Genomic DNA, 16,688 nt, shown 5'->3' with positions numbered 1-16,688 from the left:
AAGAATCCTTACTAACCACCCATATTCCCAAACCCCTCAACTGGTTCAGATTGATTGATGACACCTTTGTGAACTGGATCATGGGTGAGGACACCATATCCACATTACTCCAGAACCTCAACAACTTCTCCCCCATTTGCTTTACCAGGTCCTACTCAACCCAACAAGCCACTTTTGTAGATGTTGACCTCCACTTCAAAGATGGCTGCATGAGTACCTCCGTCCATGTCAAACCTACTGACCACCAGAAATACCTCCATTCTGACAGCTGCCATCCATTCCATATCAAGAAGTCCCTTCCATACAGCCTAGCCACCTGTTGTTGTTGCACCTGTAGGGAATCAAAATATTCAAAGGGCCTCACTGAGGCCTTCACAGACTGTAATTACCCTCCCTGCCTTGTACAGAAACAGATCTCTTGTGCCTTGTATGTCCAGTCACCCACCACCTCCAAAAGTCACACCATCAGGCCACAGAGGAGCTTTCCCCTCATGACTCAGTACCCCCCAGGACTGGAGGACTGGAACAAAACACATTCTCCGTCAGGGTTTCGACTACCTTTTGTCGGGCCCTGAGATGAGAAATGTCTTACCCATTATTCTTCCCACCCCTCTCATAGTGGTAATCTTCTATCCTTCAAAGTTACACAATATCCTTGTCCATCTCCACCCAACCTCTGCTCCCATCTCCTTGCCTCATGGCTCATATTCCTGTAATAGACGTAGATACAAGACCTGTCGCATGTGTCCTCCCACCACCATCTACTTTAGTCCAGTCACAAGCATCATCTATCTGATCAAAGACAGGGCTATTTGTGGGATCAGTCATGATCCTCATGCTAAGCTGCAACTACTGTGCTGCTTTCTATGTGGGCGTGACAACCAACAAGCTGTCTGTCTGCGTGTATCGCCACTGACAAACTGTGGCCAAGAAACAGCTGGACCATCCAGCTGCTGAGCACACAGCCCAATCAAGTGTTCTTCATTTCAATAACTGCTTCACAGCAGGTTCTATCTCGGTCCTTCCTAACAACACCAGCATTTCTGAATTGCGCAGGTGGGAGTTCTCCCTACAGTATAGCCTACATTCCCGTATCCCACCTGGCATCAACTTTCATTAATCACTGTCCTTCACCCCTTCTCTGTTCCCAGTCCATCACTGCACAGCCTTCTGTTCCACCAACTCACATACCCACTTTTTACATTCTCTCCTCTTCTGGCCCCCAACCTCCATCTAAGTTCCTGACTCCAGCTAGCTGCCCTACCCTCTTCCCACCTCATCCCTGTATGCCTCCACATGGAGCACTTTACCATCCCCCACCCCAACCCCACTACCCTCCCCCCTCCCTTCCCCAGCTTCCTCCTTAACACCACCCAGATTGCTCCTCCCATCATGCACTGTTGCTCGCAGTATGCCTTGACAGCAAGAGACGGTGGTCATGTATATGTGAGTTGGGTTTGTGTGGGCATGTGTGTGTATGATGTCTAATTCAAAAGAAGACCTATTGGCCGAAATCTTACTTGTTTAGCAGTCTTTCTGTTGTGCCTGTTTGTGACTCAACATCTCCACATTATGGTGACTAGCAATCTATTCTTTTCATAATATTGTCATCATTAATTATTTTTCTTACTTATTCCATCACATTTGAAGAGTCATTTTGTGTGAAGTCTGAAGGCATTCCAGTAAAGAGAAATCTTGGAGGTGTGGGAGGCAATTCTGCAGTCAATGTATTTCATATCATTTTCAGATTCTGGAAAAACTAACGTCACTTGAATCACTTTATTGATCTGTCATTACTTCACTAACACTCTCAGTGTTGGAAGTGTCACTTTCTGACCCTCTAAATTCCATATCAATCTCTTCATCACTTTTTATAATGAAAAAACAAAGAGAAAAACCAGCGACATTATTATGCCTTTAACAGTGTGAGCAAATGGCAACTATTATCTCTTCGCGTCTAACCTTGACTTCAGCTAGCCAACAGAGGGCACCAGGTAGCTGTGGAACCGAGGAAAGTAGCATTTTTATGTTCTCTTGTGCTCTGTTGTGACCACGTTTGTAACTAACTAGATGCAATGATTTTCTGCAGGGTTTAAGTTTCTGAACAGAATATTGTCAATATAGACAAGTATTCCTGGGCTTTTAAGTTTTTGTAAAAATTAAAGCTCTGAGTATCCTTGAGCTTTGTCTGTATGAGTTTGTCATCACTACTGATTTTACACTTCTGTATGGGTGAAAGTTACTGTCAGTGTAGCTAATAACAAATCCAAAATGTGTGCTGAAGATGTGTTGTTAAATTCGTGTTACCTGTTTAAAGATATAAAAAAAGAGAAAAAAATGCTACAAAATGAAATAAGCTGTATTGGAAATAATTAGGCAAATCAATGATAAACAGCAAAGAACAAAAAACCAAATAAAAGAAAATTAAATATATACATCAGATGTGAAGCAGTAATTCTGAAGTACATTACAGTAGTGCTTCTATAATGAAGTGCCTTGCTCTTGATTTCAGGATACCTAATTTAGAGACAATGTTTCATCACAATATTCAGTAAACTTTCTGTGAGATTTCACTGTAGCGTGACAGTATTTACTATTGTATGTTTACTCCAGTCATATAAACTGACAATGGCCAGGAGTGCAGTGTGCTGACCATATGCCCCTCTATATCCGCATCGAATGACACCTAAGGGCTGAGGATGACATGGCAGCTGGTCGGTATCATTGGGCCTTCAGGACATGTTCAGACTTCTTTTTTACATAAATATATTTGCTACTACAGTATGCTAAATACTATGTACATGACCTGATTCTTGCCAGCACAGTGCACTTCATACCTGTATTTCTCAATCCTCCTAAAATAGAAATGAGCGTATGTCATTGTGGGCCGGGATTCCTCCATTCGGGGAAGTTCGGCCGCTGAGGGTCAATCCTCCTGAAATCTTTTAATTCAATAATTTTATATGACCTCACATCCCAGATCTTTTTATTTTCTTTGGTATACCAACAACATACATATTCTATAGGCTAATGCCTTGTTGCTGCAATTACTCTGTTCTGTAATTGGCTGTTTGTTTCAGTTCCATGTAACTGCACATCCTATGCCATTATCTTTCTTTCTTTCCCAGCCCTTTCCTTTCAAGATTATTAATAATGAAGATGTTGTGCCTGACTACACATCCAACAAATTTTGTTTTTCTCTTTCTCTTTTCTTATAATAGTCTCCTTTCTTCGTTTACTCCCCTTAAGAAAAATGCCTCCTCTGTGATCTACTGAGAGATATACGTTGAAGAGGAAGATGTTTACATTACAGTTAATGCGTTCCTAAAACTTTAATTCTAACATAGTGTAAACTACCTGAGTAATATTTGGGTTAAACAGATCATCAACATTTTGTTCAGAAGGAATGAACTGGCTCAAAAGTCTCACTTCTTTCTCCTTCAGTATGAAGAAAAAATTACATCACTGGAGAACCAGTTAAATGCAGCAAAGAAAGAAAATCATCACTTGGCAGAAAGATCTGCAGCCAGTAGTGCTCTTTATAATCAGGTAAGAATGTATTATTAAAAAGCAGCAACTGTTATTAAAGTCCCTGGATATCTGTCATTGTTTGCTATCATCACTTATACCAGAATATTTATTACATTTTGGATGGACCCCATAGAGTGGGGATATCTATGGAGTGAGCGTAGCATTCTGCATGTTGCAAACATCAAATTGGGAGTGTTACTTAACTTTAGTATAATGCAGATTGTTTATATTTTGTGTTGAGAGCAATAGTTTAATTAGTAATATATTTTCCATATTTTTACCCATTTATTTATTAGTAACAATAATGGTGATAAGTGTTGCTGCTAAAGATGCAAATAAAAATGTGTCTTGGGAAGGACAGCTACTTTTCATAGTTAAGTGCCACAGTGGTTTTATTATAGTTACTATATTAGTAATAGGTACTTTATATGTTGAAACATATTAGCACAAAGTGCAACTATGGAAAGGACTAAATGTAACAGCTCTTCATCCATTGAAATGTTGACCGATTAATAGTCACATAGACAAAACTTGAGGACATTGCTAAGCTTTAGGACGATGACCTCCTCCAGAATTAACTTATCCGGAACCCCCCCCCCCCCCCCCTCCCCCCACATACACATGTTTGTGTGTGTGTGTGTGTGTGAGAGTGTGTGAGTGAGAGAGAGAGAGAGAGAGAGAGAGAGAGAGAGAGAGAGAGAGAGAGAGAGAGAGAGAGAGAGAGAGCTACATTGTAGCAGTGCTGCAGCTCAACTAGTGTGAGGGGTTGTGTCAGTATGACTTAGAGGAGGAAAGACGGGAGGGAAGAGTGGTTGATAGCTGGGCAGGAGAGGTAACAAGAGGATAGGATAGGAACTGAGTACCAGGTCACTCATCTGGGAACAGGCAGAAAGAGTTTCTTGTGGCACAAAGTGGAGGTGTGGTTCTGGAGGGGAGGATAGAACAGAGAAAGAAGGAGACAGTGAAGGAGAAGGTGTGAGTACAGAATGAGTGAATTGGGGCAGGTATTGGTGTGCAACAGTAGCTAACAGAGATAAAGGACAGAAGGGTTAAATCTGTAGGGCTAATTTATATGGTTTTGTGATCAAATAGTTATGAGAAAAGTGATAGAAAAATTTGGTAGTGTGAGAGTGAGTTGCCAGTCACTCAGTTAAGTGAGTGTACACACATCCTCAGCAATGTTCACCTGCAGATAATATTGTTAGATGATAATCCGAATCATTTTCTCATTGTTATCCAGATTTTAAAACCATTGTGCTTATTTCAAGATAGTCACTATAGGAATCTATACTACTAGTGTTCATGATGTGGAGAATGATTTTGTACTATTAATATTTTGGTTTCCCTGAGGATGAACAAAAGTTAAAAATATGACACCTGAAAATTAAAGTGCTGAGATTTTATTCCTAAATATATTTCAAAATGTGTATTGTGTGGAGGACGGGGTGAAATTATGTAGGCTAGTGCCTATGTAAATACTCTCTGTAATTCAATGGTCAATTTTACATAAAATGAGCCAAATAGATGTAAAATATTTATTATAGACCTGTATATTATAAGGAGAGAAATGAATAAAGAAGAAAAATTGATAAAAGGTGAAAAACAAGTGTAAATTGTTAATTTTTTGCATGTCTTAGCTCCAAGTCAATGGTTTTTGGCACAATTTCAATAGCACTAGCATGCAATTAAGCCTGTCCACAACACTGTCAAAGCATAATTTATTAAAACAGGGATTTGGCAGTATTCAAGTGCAGAGTTAGACCTTATAAAAGAAAAATGCAACCTTGGATATGACTCTTGCTGCAAACAAGCAAAGTGCCCTTGGATTTATCTCTTCAAAATTTTAAGCCAAGTTCATTTCAGATGGCCAGTGAAAACTGCCTCGGAAACATATGTACAAAATCCAGGTTTGTCTTTACTGGTGGTGTAATCAGATTCAAAATCTGCAGAGCTTTTCTGGACCAATTTATGCCCTACAAAAGGTACATGATGTAAGAGCAAGGTATGCGGACAACAAATCTGCACATCTGAATGCTTCCTCCTTTGTTGGTCTCAGGAGATGACATATTCACCAGACCACCACAGATGTTGCTTGCCTGCACATTGGAGCCAGAGCCACAGCAGTAATGCACACTGTTATACACGGTTCAGTCATGTTAATGTGACCACCGATTACGTTCGATGTCAATGTGCAACCACTCACAGACAACTGGCGGCAGCAGTAACATTGCAGCACTAAGACACTTCTATACCTGTATACTGTGCCTGCTAGATTGACAGTGCCAATGCTATTTATTGGCAGATGGCCTGATTGTGGTGGGATTAGTGTCAGTTGATGTGAATAAGGGAGAGGCAGATGGGAGGCAGGTCGAGAGACTAGGTATGGGCAGCTAGTGGCTTGGAGGGAGGTGGCCAGTTTGCCAGCTAGGAATGCAGCATGGAGAAGTGGCAGGTAAATGGGCAGGCACGATCATAATGGCTGGGGCAAGTGGCACACATAGTCACACTGAATTGAGAGGAGATGACAGGACAGATGCAGGGGAAATCGTTGAGAGGAGGGTGCAGGGATGGTGGGTTACTTGACATTGAGGCCAGGACGATTATGCTGTAAGGGTAACAACCATATGTGTAAGTTCAGAGAAGCTAGTGGTGGGAGGAAGGACCCAGATGGCTCTGGTTGTGAAGCAGCTATTGAAAGATATCTCTTTTGAGGAATCGTAGACAGTTTATTAGGCTTTACAGTTGTATAAAATATTTGAACTTCATTTGCAAGGCAACATGGGAATAATAACCCTTTAAGTGGATATAGAGCTGATGTGAGTCCAGAGAATCACTTGAACCCACGGTCAAAACTATAAGTAAACACCCAGCATTGCGCAGAAATCTGTGAGTAGTGCATCATGCCATTATTCTTCATGAGTCGCTGAATACCCATCTCAGTCAACCTGGCAAAGCATGCTGCAGCCAAGGTGACTACCCAACCTCAGATGCTTTTTGACGCACACTAAATGTGTTTTCCCACCAAAATGAAAAGGGCAAGTATTGCCACAAAACAGGTGATCTGTTCAGTGTACACCACAGCTGTAGTACAACAGCGGTAAGTGCAATTATGACTGTGTGGGATCCAGGAATGTGCAAGTCATATAAATTAATAATCAATTTGCAAGAAAAACATTTGTCAATTTTGTTAAAAGTGAACACTGTCATCAGCCTTTCGTATAAGTTCGGCAACATATATTTTCCTTGGCTTTGTAATGTTACATCAATGCAAGAGAGTTTTTAACTTAAAGCAGATAGTAAACTCCTACTCAGATCCAAATAACAGTAGAAGTGTTGTACAAAATACTTGCTCATACATTAACCATCTTAGTGGGGTCATGACCTATATCGCGAAATAATTTTTGTCTTGGTCGTTTACATCTACATTGATACTCTTATGTTCCTGCCAGAGGGCTCACAGAATCACCTTCACAATAATTCCCTATTGTTCGAATCTCGAAAAGTGCGTGGAATAAACAAACACCTATATCTTTATGTGCAAGCTCTGATTTCACTTATTTTATTATGAAGATAGTTTCTCCCCACGTAGATCAGCACCAATAAAATACTTTTGCATTCAGAGGAGGAAGTTAGTGTTAAAATTTTGTGAAAAGATTCCATTGCAACAAAAAATGCCTTTGTTTTAATACTGTACACCCAACTCCTGTATTATGCCAGTGACTCTCTCTCCCCCGTTTCTCAACAAACGTGCTACTTGTCTTTGAACTTTTCTGTTGTGTTCCATTAAATGTATCTGGCAAGGATTCTACACCACACAGCAGTACTCCAAAAGAGAACAGATAAGAGTATTGTAGGCAGTCTCTTTAATAGATTTGTTGCATCTTCTAAGTGTTCTGCCAATAAAATACAGTCTTTGGTTCACTTCTCACACAACATTGTATATGTGTTCTTCCGAACTTAAGTTGTTCATAATTGTAATTTCTAGGTATTTAGTTGAATTTATGGGCTTTGGATTTGACTGATTTATCATATAATCAAAGTTTAATGGATTCCTTTCAGCACTCATGTGGATGACCTCACACTTTTCATTATTTAGGGTCAGTTACCAGTTTTTTCACTATAAAGATATCTGCTAAGATTGTCTCCTAAATCATTTGTGTAGATAAGGAACACCAGAAGGCCTATAACACTACTTTGGGGAATGCCAGAAATCACTTATATGTTACTTGACGACTTTCCATCTGTTATTATGAGAGTGACCCCTCTGACAGGAAATCATGAATCCAGTCACATAAATAAGACACTATTCCATAATCACACAATTTGACTACAAGCAGTTTGTGAGGTAGTGTCAAAAGCCTTCCGGAAATCTAGAAATATGTAATCAGTTTGAAATCCCTTGTCAATAGCACTCAACACATTGTGTGCGTAAAGAGCTAGTTGTATTTCACAAGAACATTGTTTTCTAAATCCATGTTGACTGTGGGTCAATAGACCATTCTCTTCAAGGTAATTCACAGTGTTTGAACACAATATATGCTTCAGAATCCTACTGCATATCAACGTTAACAATAAGGGCTTGTAATTTAGTGGATTACTGCTTCTGTCTTCTTTGAATATTGGTGTGACCTGTGTGACTTTCTTGTCTTTGGGTATGGCTCTTTCATTGAGTGAGCAGTTGTATATGATTGTTAAGTATGAAACCATTGCATCAACATATTCTGAAAGGAACCTAATTGGTAGAACTTTTCATTTCTCTGCCTGTGGACAAATTAATATGGTATCCACAGCAAATGGTTTTCCTATCCTGGACAAGACTCCAAGGAACTAAGGTGATCTCATGGGTATAAAAAAATTTGGAGCCCTGTACAGACAAAATATATACAAATAGAGCAGGAAACATTGTCCATTGTGTATTAGATGTGTGAATTTCACCTTTTCTTGTATAGCCTAAAATTTCATCCTGTAAGCAGTCATAAATCACTATTCATTACCTCATTGCCAGAACACACTATCTGGGGAAGAGGCCACAAAGATTGCAGTGGTGGTCATTATTCACAAGTAAATACAGTTATGAGTTTTTATGCAAAAAAATGTTGCAATACCTCAATGCAGAGGCTCTCTCTCAACATCCTAGGGGGCCCCTACCCTGAATTTGACACCCAGCAGGTCATATGTTAGAGATGGTTATGGAACCCATACACACACTGCATTACCTTGTGGGAATAACTGTAGTATGTGTCAGGATTAGAACAAAGTTTATATCTGAACTGACTCTCACCCTTGTGATATTGTACGTTGTTTTCAAATGTATTTGTGAAGAAACAAGGAGTCCTGTACACTATGTGCATTATTTTATGTGGCATATAAGTGTTACCCATATAATTGGTGACCTTGTCAGCAAAGCATAAAATATAAGTGTGGACAATTCATATTGTGGGCAGTTAAATGTGGCACCACACCAATGGAAGAGCCCTCAGGGACTCAGCATTTGTTTGCTAAGTAGGGGCCTGGCGACCCCGGGGTTCCTGAGCTGGGGAACGGTAAGCGCTGCCAGTCTCCTGTTACCATTAGCTCTAAGCATGTGTCAGTGATCACTGTATGGCACGGCAGTGGAACGTTGTGTGCTGCAGGGAATGGGGATTGTGGCTTAACTGCCCAGATCATGGGGATGGTAAAAACCTCATATATATATTGATGTAAAGAAAATAGAAAGAAACTTCCACATGGGAAAACTATATTAAAAACAAAGATCACCCTGTGGCTAAACATGCCTTGGTGCACGGCCAGCACATCTTGGCACAGTGTTACACCGTCCGGGTTATCTGGATATTTCCCACCAACACCAGCCTATCTGAACTCCGGAGATGGGAACTCATCCTTCAGTATATTCTCTCTTCTCGATATCCGCCAGGCCTCAACCTCCGCTAATTTCAAGTTGCCGCCTCTCATCCCTCACCTGTCTTTCAACAACTTCTTTGCCTCTGTACTTCCGCCTCGACTGATATCTCTGCCTGAACTCTTTGCCTATACAAATGTCTGCTTGTGTCTGTGTATGTGCGGATTGATATGTGTGTGTGTGCGAGTGTACACCTGACCTTTTTTCCCCTAACCTTTTTTCCCCCTAAGGTAAGTTTTTCCGCTCCTGGTATTGGAATGACTCCTTACCCTCTCCCTTAGAAACCACATCCTTTCGTCTTTCCCTCTCCTTTCCTCTTTCCTGAAGAAGCAACCGTTAGTTGCGAAAGCTAGAAATTTTGCGTGTGTGTTTGTGTGTTATTTTATTGTGCCTGTCTACCGGCGCTTTCCCGCTTGGTAAGTCTTGGAATCTTTGTTTTTAATATATTTTTCCCATGTGGAAGTTTCTTTCTATTTTATTTACATCATTAATTTGAACCCAACAATTACGTTTGTTATTGTCTCTGTTGCATTTCGCAATCTTTTCTATCATCTTACTTTCTCTTTTTGTTTGTACAAGCAGTTTCACTTTGTATTCATCTTCCCCGTTTTCTGTAATCTACCATACATTTTATCCTGCCTAATTGTACTCAATAATACGTAATTTACTTCCAAACCATAACCTAAAAACTTTAACGCTTTCAACATTACCGCTGCTATAAAATCCACTGTTCCAAGTTTACAAACATTTCGTGTAAACTCGTGAATACTATTTCACAGCTTCAGTTCCTTTCACCCATTAAACAACCATCTCAGCTATTTCCAACAACTTTAGTTTTATTTCCATTCCCGTTTTTCCCACATAACCGATCATTTTTTAGCAGCTTCCCACAGGTTTAAACGTTATTATTTCATCATCAAACAATTGTTAGCCTCATTTTCATAACCTGCCAGTACATAACCAGTCCTTTGAATACATTTACACGCATTTTTTTCGAAATTTTCCCCACCCTTTAACGTGTTTTGGAGACAACACAAGTACCTAACCTTTGCACCCATTGTTGTTCACCAACTTCAGCACAGGATCAACATAGCTCATCTCAAACCAACACTTTTTTGACTTTTTCGATTTTTTTCCCACATCCTTTCGTCTTTCCCTCTCCTTCCCTCTTTCCTGAAGAAGCAACCGTTAGTTGCGAAAGCTAGAAATTTTGTGTGTGTGTTTGTGTGTTATTTTATTTTGCCTGTCTACTGGTGCTTTCCCGCTTGGTAAGTCTTGGAATCTTTGTTTTTAATATATTTTTCCCATGTGGAAGTTTCTTTCTCTGTGTATGTGCGGATGGATATGTGTGTGTGTGTGTGTGTGTGTGTGTGTGTGTGTGTGTGTGTGTGTGTGCGCGCGAGTGTACACCTGTCCTTTTTTTCCCCCTAAGGGAAGTCTTTCCGCTCCCGGGATTGGAATGACTCCTTACCCTCTCCCTTAAAACCCACATCCTTTCGCCTTTCCCTCTCCTTCCTGAAGAAGCAACCATCGGCTGCGAAAGCTAGTAATTCTGTGTGTGTGTTTGTGTGTTTTGTTTATTGTGCCTGTCTGCCGGTGCTTTCCCACTTGGTAAGTCTTGGAATCTTTGTTTTTAATATATTTTTCCCATGTGGAAGTTTCTTTCTATATATATATATATATCAAAGATTCCAAGACTTACCAAGCGGGAAAGCGCCGGCAGACAGGCACAATGAACAAAACACACAAACACACACACAGAATTACTAGCTTTCGCAACCGATGGTTGCTTCTTCAGGAAGGAGAGGGAAAGACGAAAGGATGTGGGTTTTAAGGGAGAGGGTAAGGAGTCATTCCAATCCCAGGAGCGGAAAGACTTCCCTTAGGGGGAAAAAAAGGACAGGTGTACACTCGCGCACACACACACACGCACACATATCCATCCGCACATACACAGACACAAGCAGACATATTTAGGCAAAGAGTAAGGGCAGAGATGTCAGTCGAGGCGGAAGTACAGAGGCAAATAAGTTGTTGAAAGACAGGTGAGGTATGAGCGGCGGCAACTTGAAATTAGCGGAGGTTGAGGCCTGGCGGATATCGAGAAGAGAGGATATACTGAAGGGCGAGTTCCCATCTCCGGAGTTCGGATAGGTTGGTGTTGGTGGGAAGTATCCAGATAACTCGGACGGTGTAACACTGTGCCAAGATGTGCTGGCCGTGCACCAAGGCATGTTTAGCCACAGGGTGATCCTCATTACCAACAAACACTGTCTGCCTGTGTCCATTCATGCGAATGGACAGTTTGTTGCTGGTCATTCCCACATAGAAAGCGTCACAGTGCAGGCAGGTCAGTTGGTAAATCACGTGGGTGCTTTCACATGTGGCTCTCCCTTTGATCGTGTACACCTTCCGGGTTACAGGACTGGAGTAGGTGGTGGTGGGAGGGTGCATAGGACAGGTTTTACACCGGGGGCGGTTGCAAGGGTAGGAGCCAGAGGGCAGGGTAGGTGGTTTGGGGATTTCATAGGGATGAACCAAGAGGTTATGAAGGTTAGGTGGACGGCGGAAAGGCACTCTTGGTGGAGTGGGGAGGATTTCATGAAGGATGGATCTCATTTCGGGGCAGGATTTTAGGAAGTCGTATCCCTGCTGGAGAGCCACATTCAAGGTCTGATCCAGTCCCGGGAAGTATTCTGTCACAAGTGGGGCACTTTTGGGGTTCTTCTGTGAGAGGTTCTGGGTTTGAGGGGATGAGGAAGTGGCTCTGGCTATCTGCTTCTGTACCAGGTCGGGAGGGTAGTTGCGGGATGCGAAAGCTATTTTCAGGTTGTTGGTGTAATGGTCGAGGGATTCAGGACTGGAGCAGATTCGTTTGCCACGAAGGCCTAGGCTGTAGGGAAGGGACCGTTTGATATGGAATGGGTGGCAGCTGTCATAATGGAGGTACTGTTGCTTGTTGCTGGGTTTGATGTGGACGGATGTGTGAAGCTGGCCATTGCACAGATGGAGGTCAACGTCTAGGAAAGTGGCATGGGATTTGGAGTAGGACGAGGTGAATCTGATGGAACCAAAGGAGTTGAGGTTGGAGAGGAAATTCTGGAGTTGTTCTTCACTGTGAGTCCAGATCATGAAGATGTCATCAATAAATCTGTACCAAACTTTGGGTTGGCAGGCTTGGGTAACCAAGAAGGCTTCCTCTAACAGACCCATAAATAGGTTGGCATATGAGGGGGCCATCCTGGTACCCATGGCTGTTCCCTTTAATTGTTGGTATGTCTGGCCTTCAAAAGTGAAGTAGTTGTGGGTCAGGATGAAGCTGGCTAAGGTGACGAGGAAAGAGGTTTTAGGTAGGGTGGCAGGTGATCGGCGTGAAAGGAAGTACTCCATTGCAGCGAGGCCCTGGACGTGTGGGATATTCGTGTATAGGGAAGTGGCATCAATGGTTACAAGGATGGTTTCCGGGGATAACAGACTGGGTACGGATTCCAGGCATTCGAGAAAGTGGTTGGTGTCTTTGATGAAGGATGGGAGACTGCATGTAATGGGTTGAAGGTGTTGATCTACGTAGGCAGAGATACGTTCTGTGGGGTCTTGGTAACCAGCTACAATGGGACGGCCAGGATGTTTGGGTTTGTGACTTTTAGGAAGTAGGTAGAAGGTAGGAGTGCGAGGTGTCGGTGGGGTCAGGTGTTTGATGGAGTCAGGTGAAAGGTTTTGTAGGGGGCCTAAGGTTCTGAGGATTCCTTGAAGCTCCGCCTGGACATCAGGAATGGGATTACCTTGGCAAACTTTGTATGTAGAGTTGTCTGAAAGCTGACGCAGTCCCTCAGCCACATACTCCCGACGATCAAGTACCACGGTTGTGGAACCCTTGTCTGCCGGAAGAATGATGATGGATCGGTCGGCTTTCAAATCACGGATAGCCTGGGCTGTGGCTGTGGTGATGTTGGGAGTAGGATTAAGGTTTTTCAAGACAGATTGAGAGGCAAGACTGGAAGTGAGAAATTCCTGGAAGGTTTGGAGAGGGTGATTTTGAGGAAGAGGAGGTGGGTCCCACTGTGATGGAGGACGGAACTGTTGCAGGCAGGGTTCAATTTGGATAGTGTCTTGGGGAGTTGGATCATTAGGAGTGGGATCAGGATTATTTTTCTTCGTGGCAAAGTGATATTTCCAGCAGAGACTACGAGTGTAGGACAGTAAATCTTTGACAAGGGCAGTTTGGTTGAACCTGGGAGTGGGGCTGAAGGTGAGGCCTTTGGATAGGAGAGAGGTTTCGGATTGGGAGAGGGGTTTGGAGGAAAGGTTAACTACTGAATTGGGGTGTTGTGGTTCCAGATTGTGTTGACTAGAATTTTGAGGTGTTGGGGGGACTGGAGCTGGAAGTGGGAGATTGAGTAGATGGGAGAGACTGGGTCTGTGTGCAATGAGAGGAGGTTGAGGTTTGTTGGAAAGGTTGTGCAGGGTGAGTGAGTTGCCTTTCCGGAGGTGGGAAACCAGGAGATTGGATAGTTTTTTGAGGTGGAGGGTGGCATGCTGTTCTAATTTGCGGTTGGCCTGTAGGAGGATGCTATGTACAGCCGGTGTGGATGTGGGAGAGGAAAGATTGAGGACTTTGATTTGGGATAGGAGTTGACGGGTGTGTTCATTGGCCGAGTCGATGTATAGGTGAAGGATTAGGCGGGTGAGGGCTATGGATTGTGCTGTTTGGAACTGGTATAAGGACTGATGGAAAGAAGGATTGCAGCCAGAGATGGGAACTTTAAGTGTGAGGCCTTTGGGAGTAATGCCAAATGTCAGACAAGCCTGAGTAAATAAAATAATGGAGCGTAATCTGGCTAGGGTGAAGGCATGTTTGCGGAGGGAATGTAAATAAAATTTAATGGGGTCGTTGTAGGGATGTTGTAAGATTGACATGGTATTAGAAGGTGGAAAGGGTAATATGAGGTTAAAGTGAAACTAAATAGAAATTTATATAGGGAGAGATAAAGGTGTGAAAAAAGTCGAAAAAGTGTTGGTTTGAGATGAGCAATGTTGATCCTGTGCTGAACTTAGGTTGGTGAACAACAATGGGTGCAAAGGTTAGGTAGTTATGTTGTCTCCAGATCACGTTAAAGGGTGGGGAAATTAAAAAAAAATCGATAAACATTTTTCGACAAAAGTTTCGAAAGAAAAAGTTTCGAAAGAAAAAAGGTTTCGAAAGAAAAAAGGTTTCGAAAGAAAAAAAAAAGTTTCGAAAAAATAATTTCCGAAAAAATAAAATTCGAAAAAATTTTTCGAGTAAAATCTCGACAAATATGTGTGTAAATGTATACAAAGGACTGGTTGTGGACTGGCAGGTTATGAGAATGAGGCTAACAATTGTTTGATGAAGAAATAATAACGTGTAAACCTGTGGGAAGCTGCTAAAAATGATCGGTTATGTGGGAAAAACGGGAATGGAAATAAAACGAAAGTTGTTGGAAATAACTGAGATGGTTGTTTAATGGGTGAAAGGAACTGAAGCTGTGAAATAGTATTCACGAGTTTACACGAAATGTTTGTAAACTTGGAACAGTGGATTCTATAGCAGCGGTTATGTTGAAAGCGTTAAAAAAATTTTAGGTTATGGTTTGGAAGTAAATTACGTATTATTGAGTATAATTAGGCAGGATAAAATGTAGGGTAGATTCGGAAAAAGGGAAGATGAATACAAAATGAAACTACTTGTACAAACGAGAAGAGAAAGTAAGATGACAGAGAAGATTTCGAAATGCAACAGAGACAATAACAAACGTAATTGTTGGGTTCAAATTAATGATGATGTAAATAAAATAGAAAGAAACTTCCACATGGGAAAAATATATTAAAAACAAAGATTCCAAGACTTACCAAGCGGGAAAGCACCGGCAGACAGGCACAATGAACAAAACACAGAATTACTAGCTTTTGCAACCGATGGTTGCTTCTTCAGGAAGGAGAGGGAAAGACGGAAGGGTGTGGGTTTTAAGGGAGAGGGTAAGGAGTCATTCCAATCCCGGGAGCGGAAAGACTTCCCTTAGGGGGAAAAAAAGGACAGGTGTACACTCGTGCACACACACACATGCACACATATCCATCCGCACCTCTGCTCCTCCTCACTCTACAAGTGCTTCACCTTCGCAGTGCAAAGATAGGGGTAAATTAAAACCACATCAATGAAATGGCTCCCATCCTACAGTGGAACTTGCATGGGTTCAGGACGTATGTGGAGGAACTCTGTCTCTTATCTCAGGGTAGACTACTCTATCTGTGTCTTCAGGAGACTCATTTCCATCAGTCATACACCCCTGAGGTACAAGGATATATACTCTACAAAAAGGATGACCTGAGTGGAAAGGGAGCTTTAGGAGGCATAGGTATTTTTGTCAGCACCAACTACCACTCCTCAACTCTCTCACTGACAATGACTTTACAAGCAGTTGCTGTATCAGTGCATGTGCATCATCCATTGACAATATGTTCCCTTTACTTGCCACATGATGCACTTGGTGAGAGGCTCTAACTGACCTTATTACACAGCTCCTGTACCCCTTCATCCTCTGTGGTGATTTTAATGCACACAATGTGCTTTGAGGCTCTACAACTACTTGCTACAGGGGTAGAGTGATTGAGGGGCTTCTTGTGTTATCATGTGCATACTTGTTAAATGCGGGACAGAGAACTCACTTCTGCATAGCAATTGGATCATTCTCTGCCACTGATCTCTCGCTTTGCTCTCCAGCTGTTGCTCACAGTGCTCAATGGAAAGTGGTCGATGACTTGCATGGGAGTGATGACTTCCTGATCTGGATTCACCTTTCAAATGGGGTGGAACCCAAAAAGAAACTGCCGCAACTGGTGCTCAGAAGGGCCAACTGGACACTTTATAGCCAGTTGGCCCAGTTTGAACATTGTGAGAACATTGAGGCACAGGTGGATCATATTACCAAAATGATCCACTATGCCGCTGCAGCATACATTCCACAGTCCACGGAACAACAGAAGAGGCAACCTGTCCCTTGGTGGAGTGCCAAATGCCACTCTGTAATCAGGACCAGGTGTGTGGCTCTGCATAGCTTTCAGTGTGGGTTCAGGAGGTATCGCTCCATCTTTGATAAGATTGCCCTCCTGGAGGCGGCTATACAACAGGCTTTTCTACGTCAGCATTACCTTCTAAGTATATTTTTTGACATCGAGAAGGCCTACTATAGTACTTGGAGGCATCTTATCTTGGAGCAGCTCCATGAATAGGGTTTTT

At 42.2% G+C, this 16,688-nt stretch overlaps 1 protein-coding gene across 1 annotated transcript in view; it reads left to right on the top strand.

Annotated features, from left to right (window-relative positions):
* The window catches only part of LOC126354084 (epidermal growth factor receptor substrate 15 homolog), a 149,376-nt gene that overhangs the window by 107,547 nt on the left and 25,141 nt on the right, over positions 1-16,688 (top strand). The window contains exon 7 of the mRNA XM_050003464.1: positions 3,445-3,549. Within this exon, the coding sequence (XP_049859421.1) occupies positions 3,445-3,549 (105 nt within the window). The remainder of the gene's footprint in view (positions 1-3,444; positions 3,550-16,688) is intronic.

The sequence above is a fragment of the Schistocerca gregaria genome, chromosome 3 (assembly GCF_023897955.1).
Source record: "Schistocerca gregaria isolate iqSchGreg1 chromosome 3, iqSchGreg1.2, whole genome shotgun sequence".
Classification (NCBI taxonomy): Eukaryota; Metazoa; Arthropoda; class Insecta; order Orthoptera; family Acrididae; genus Schistocerca; species Schistocerca gregaria.
Note: the sequence above shows the minus strand (reverse complement) of the source record. Positions and strands in the feature narration are given on the sequence as shown.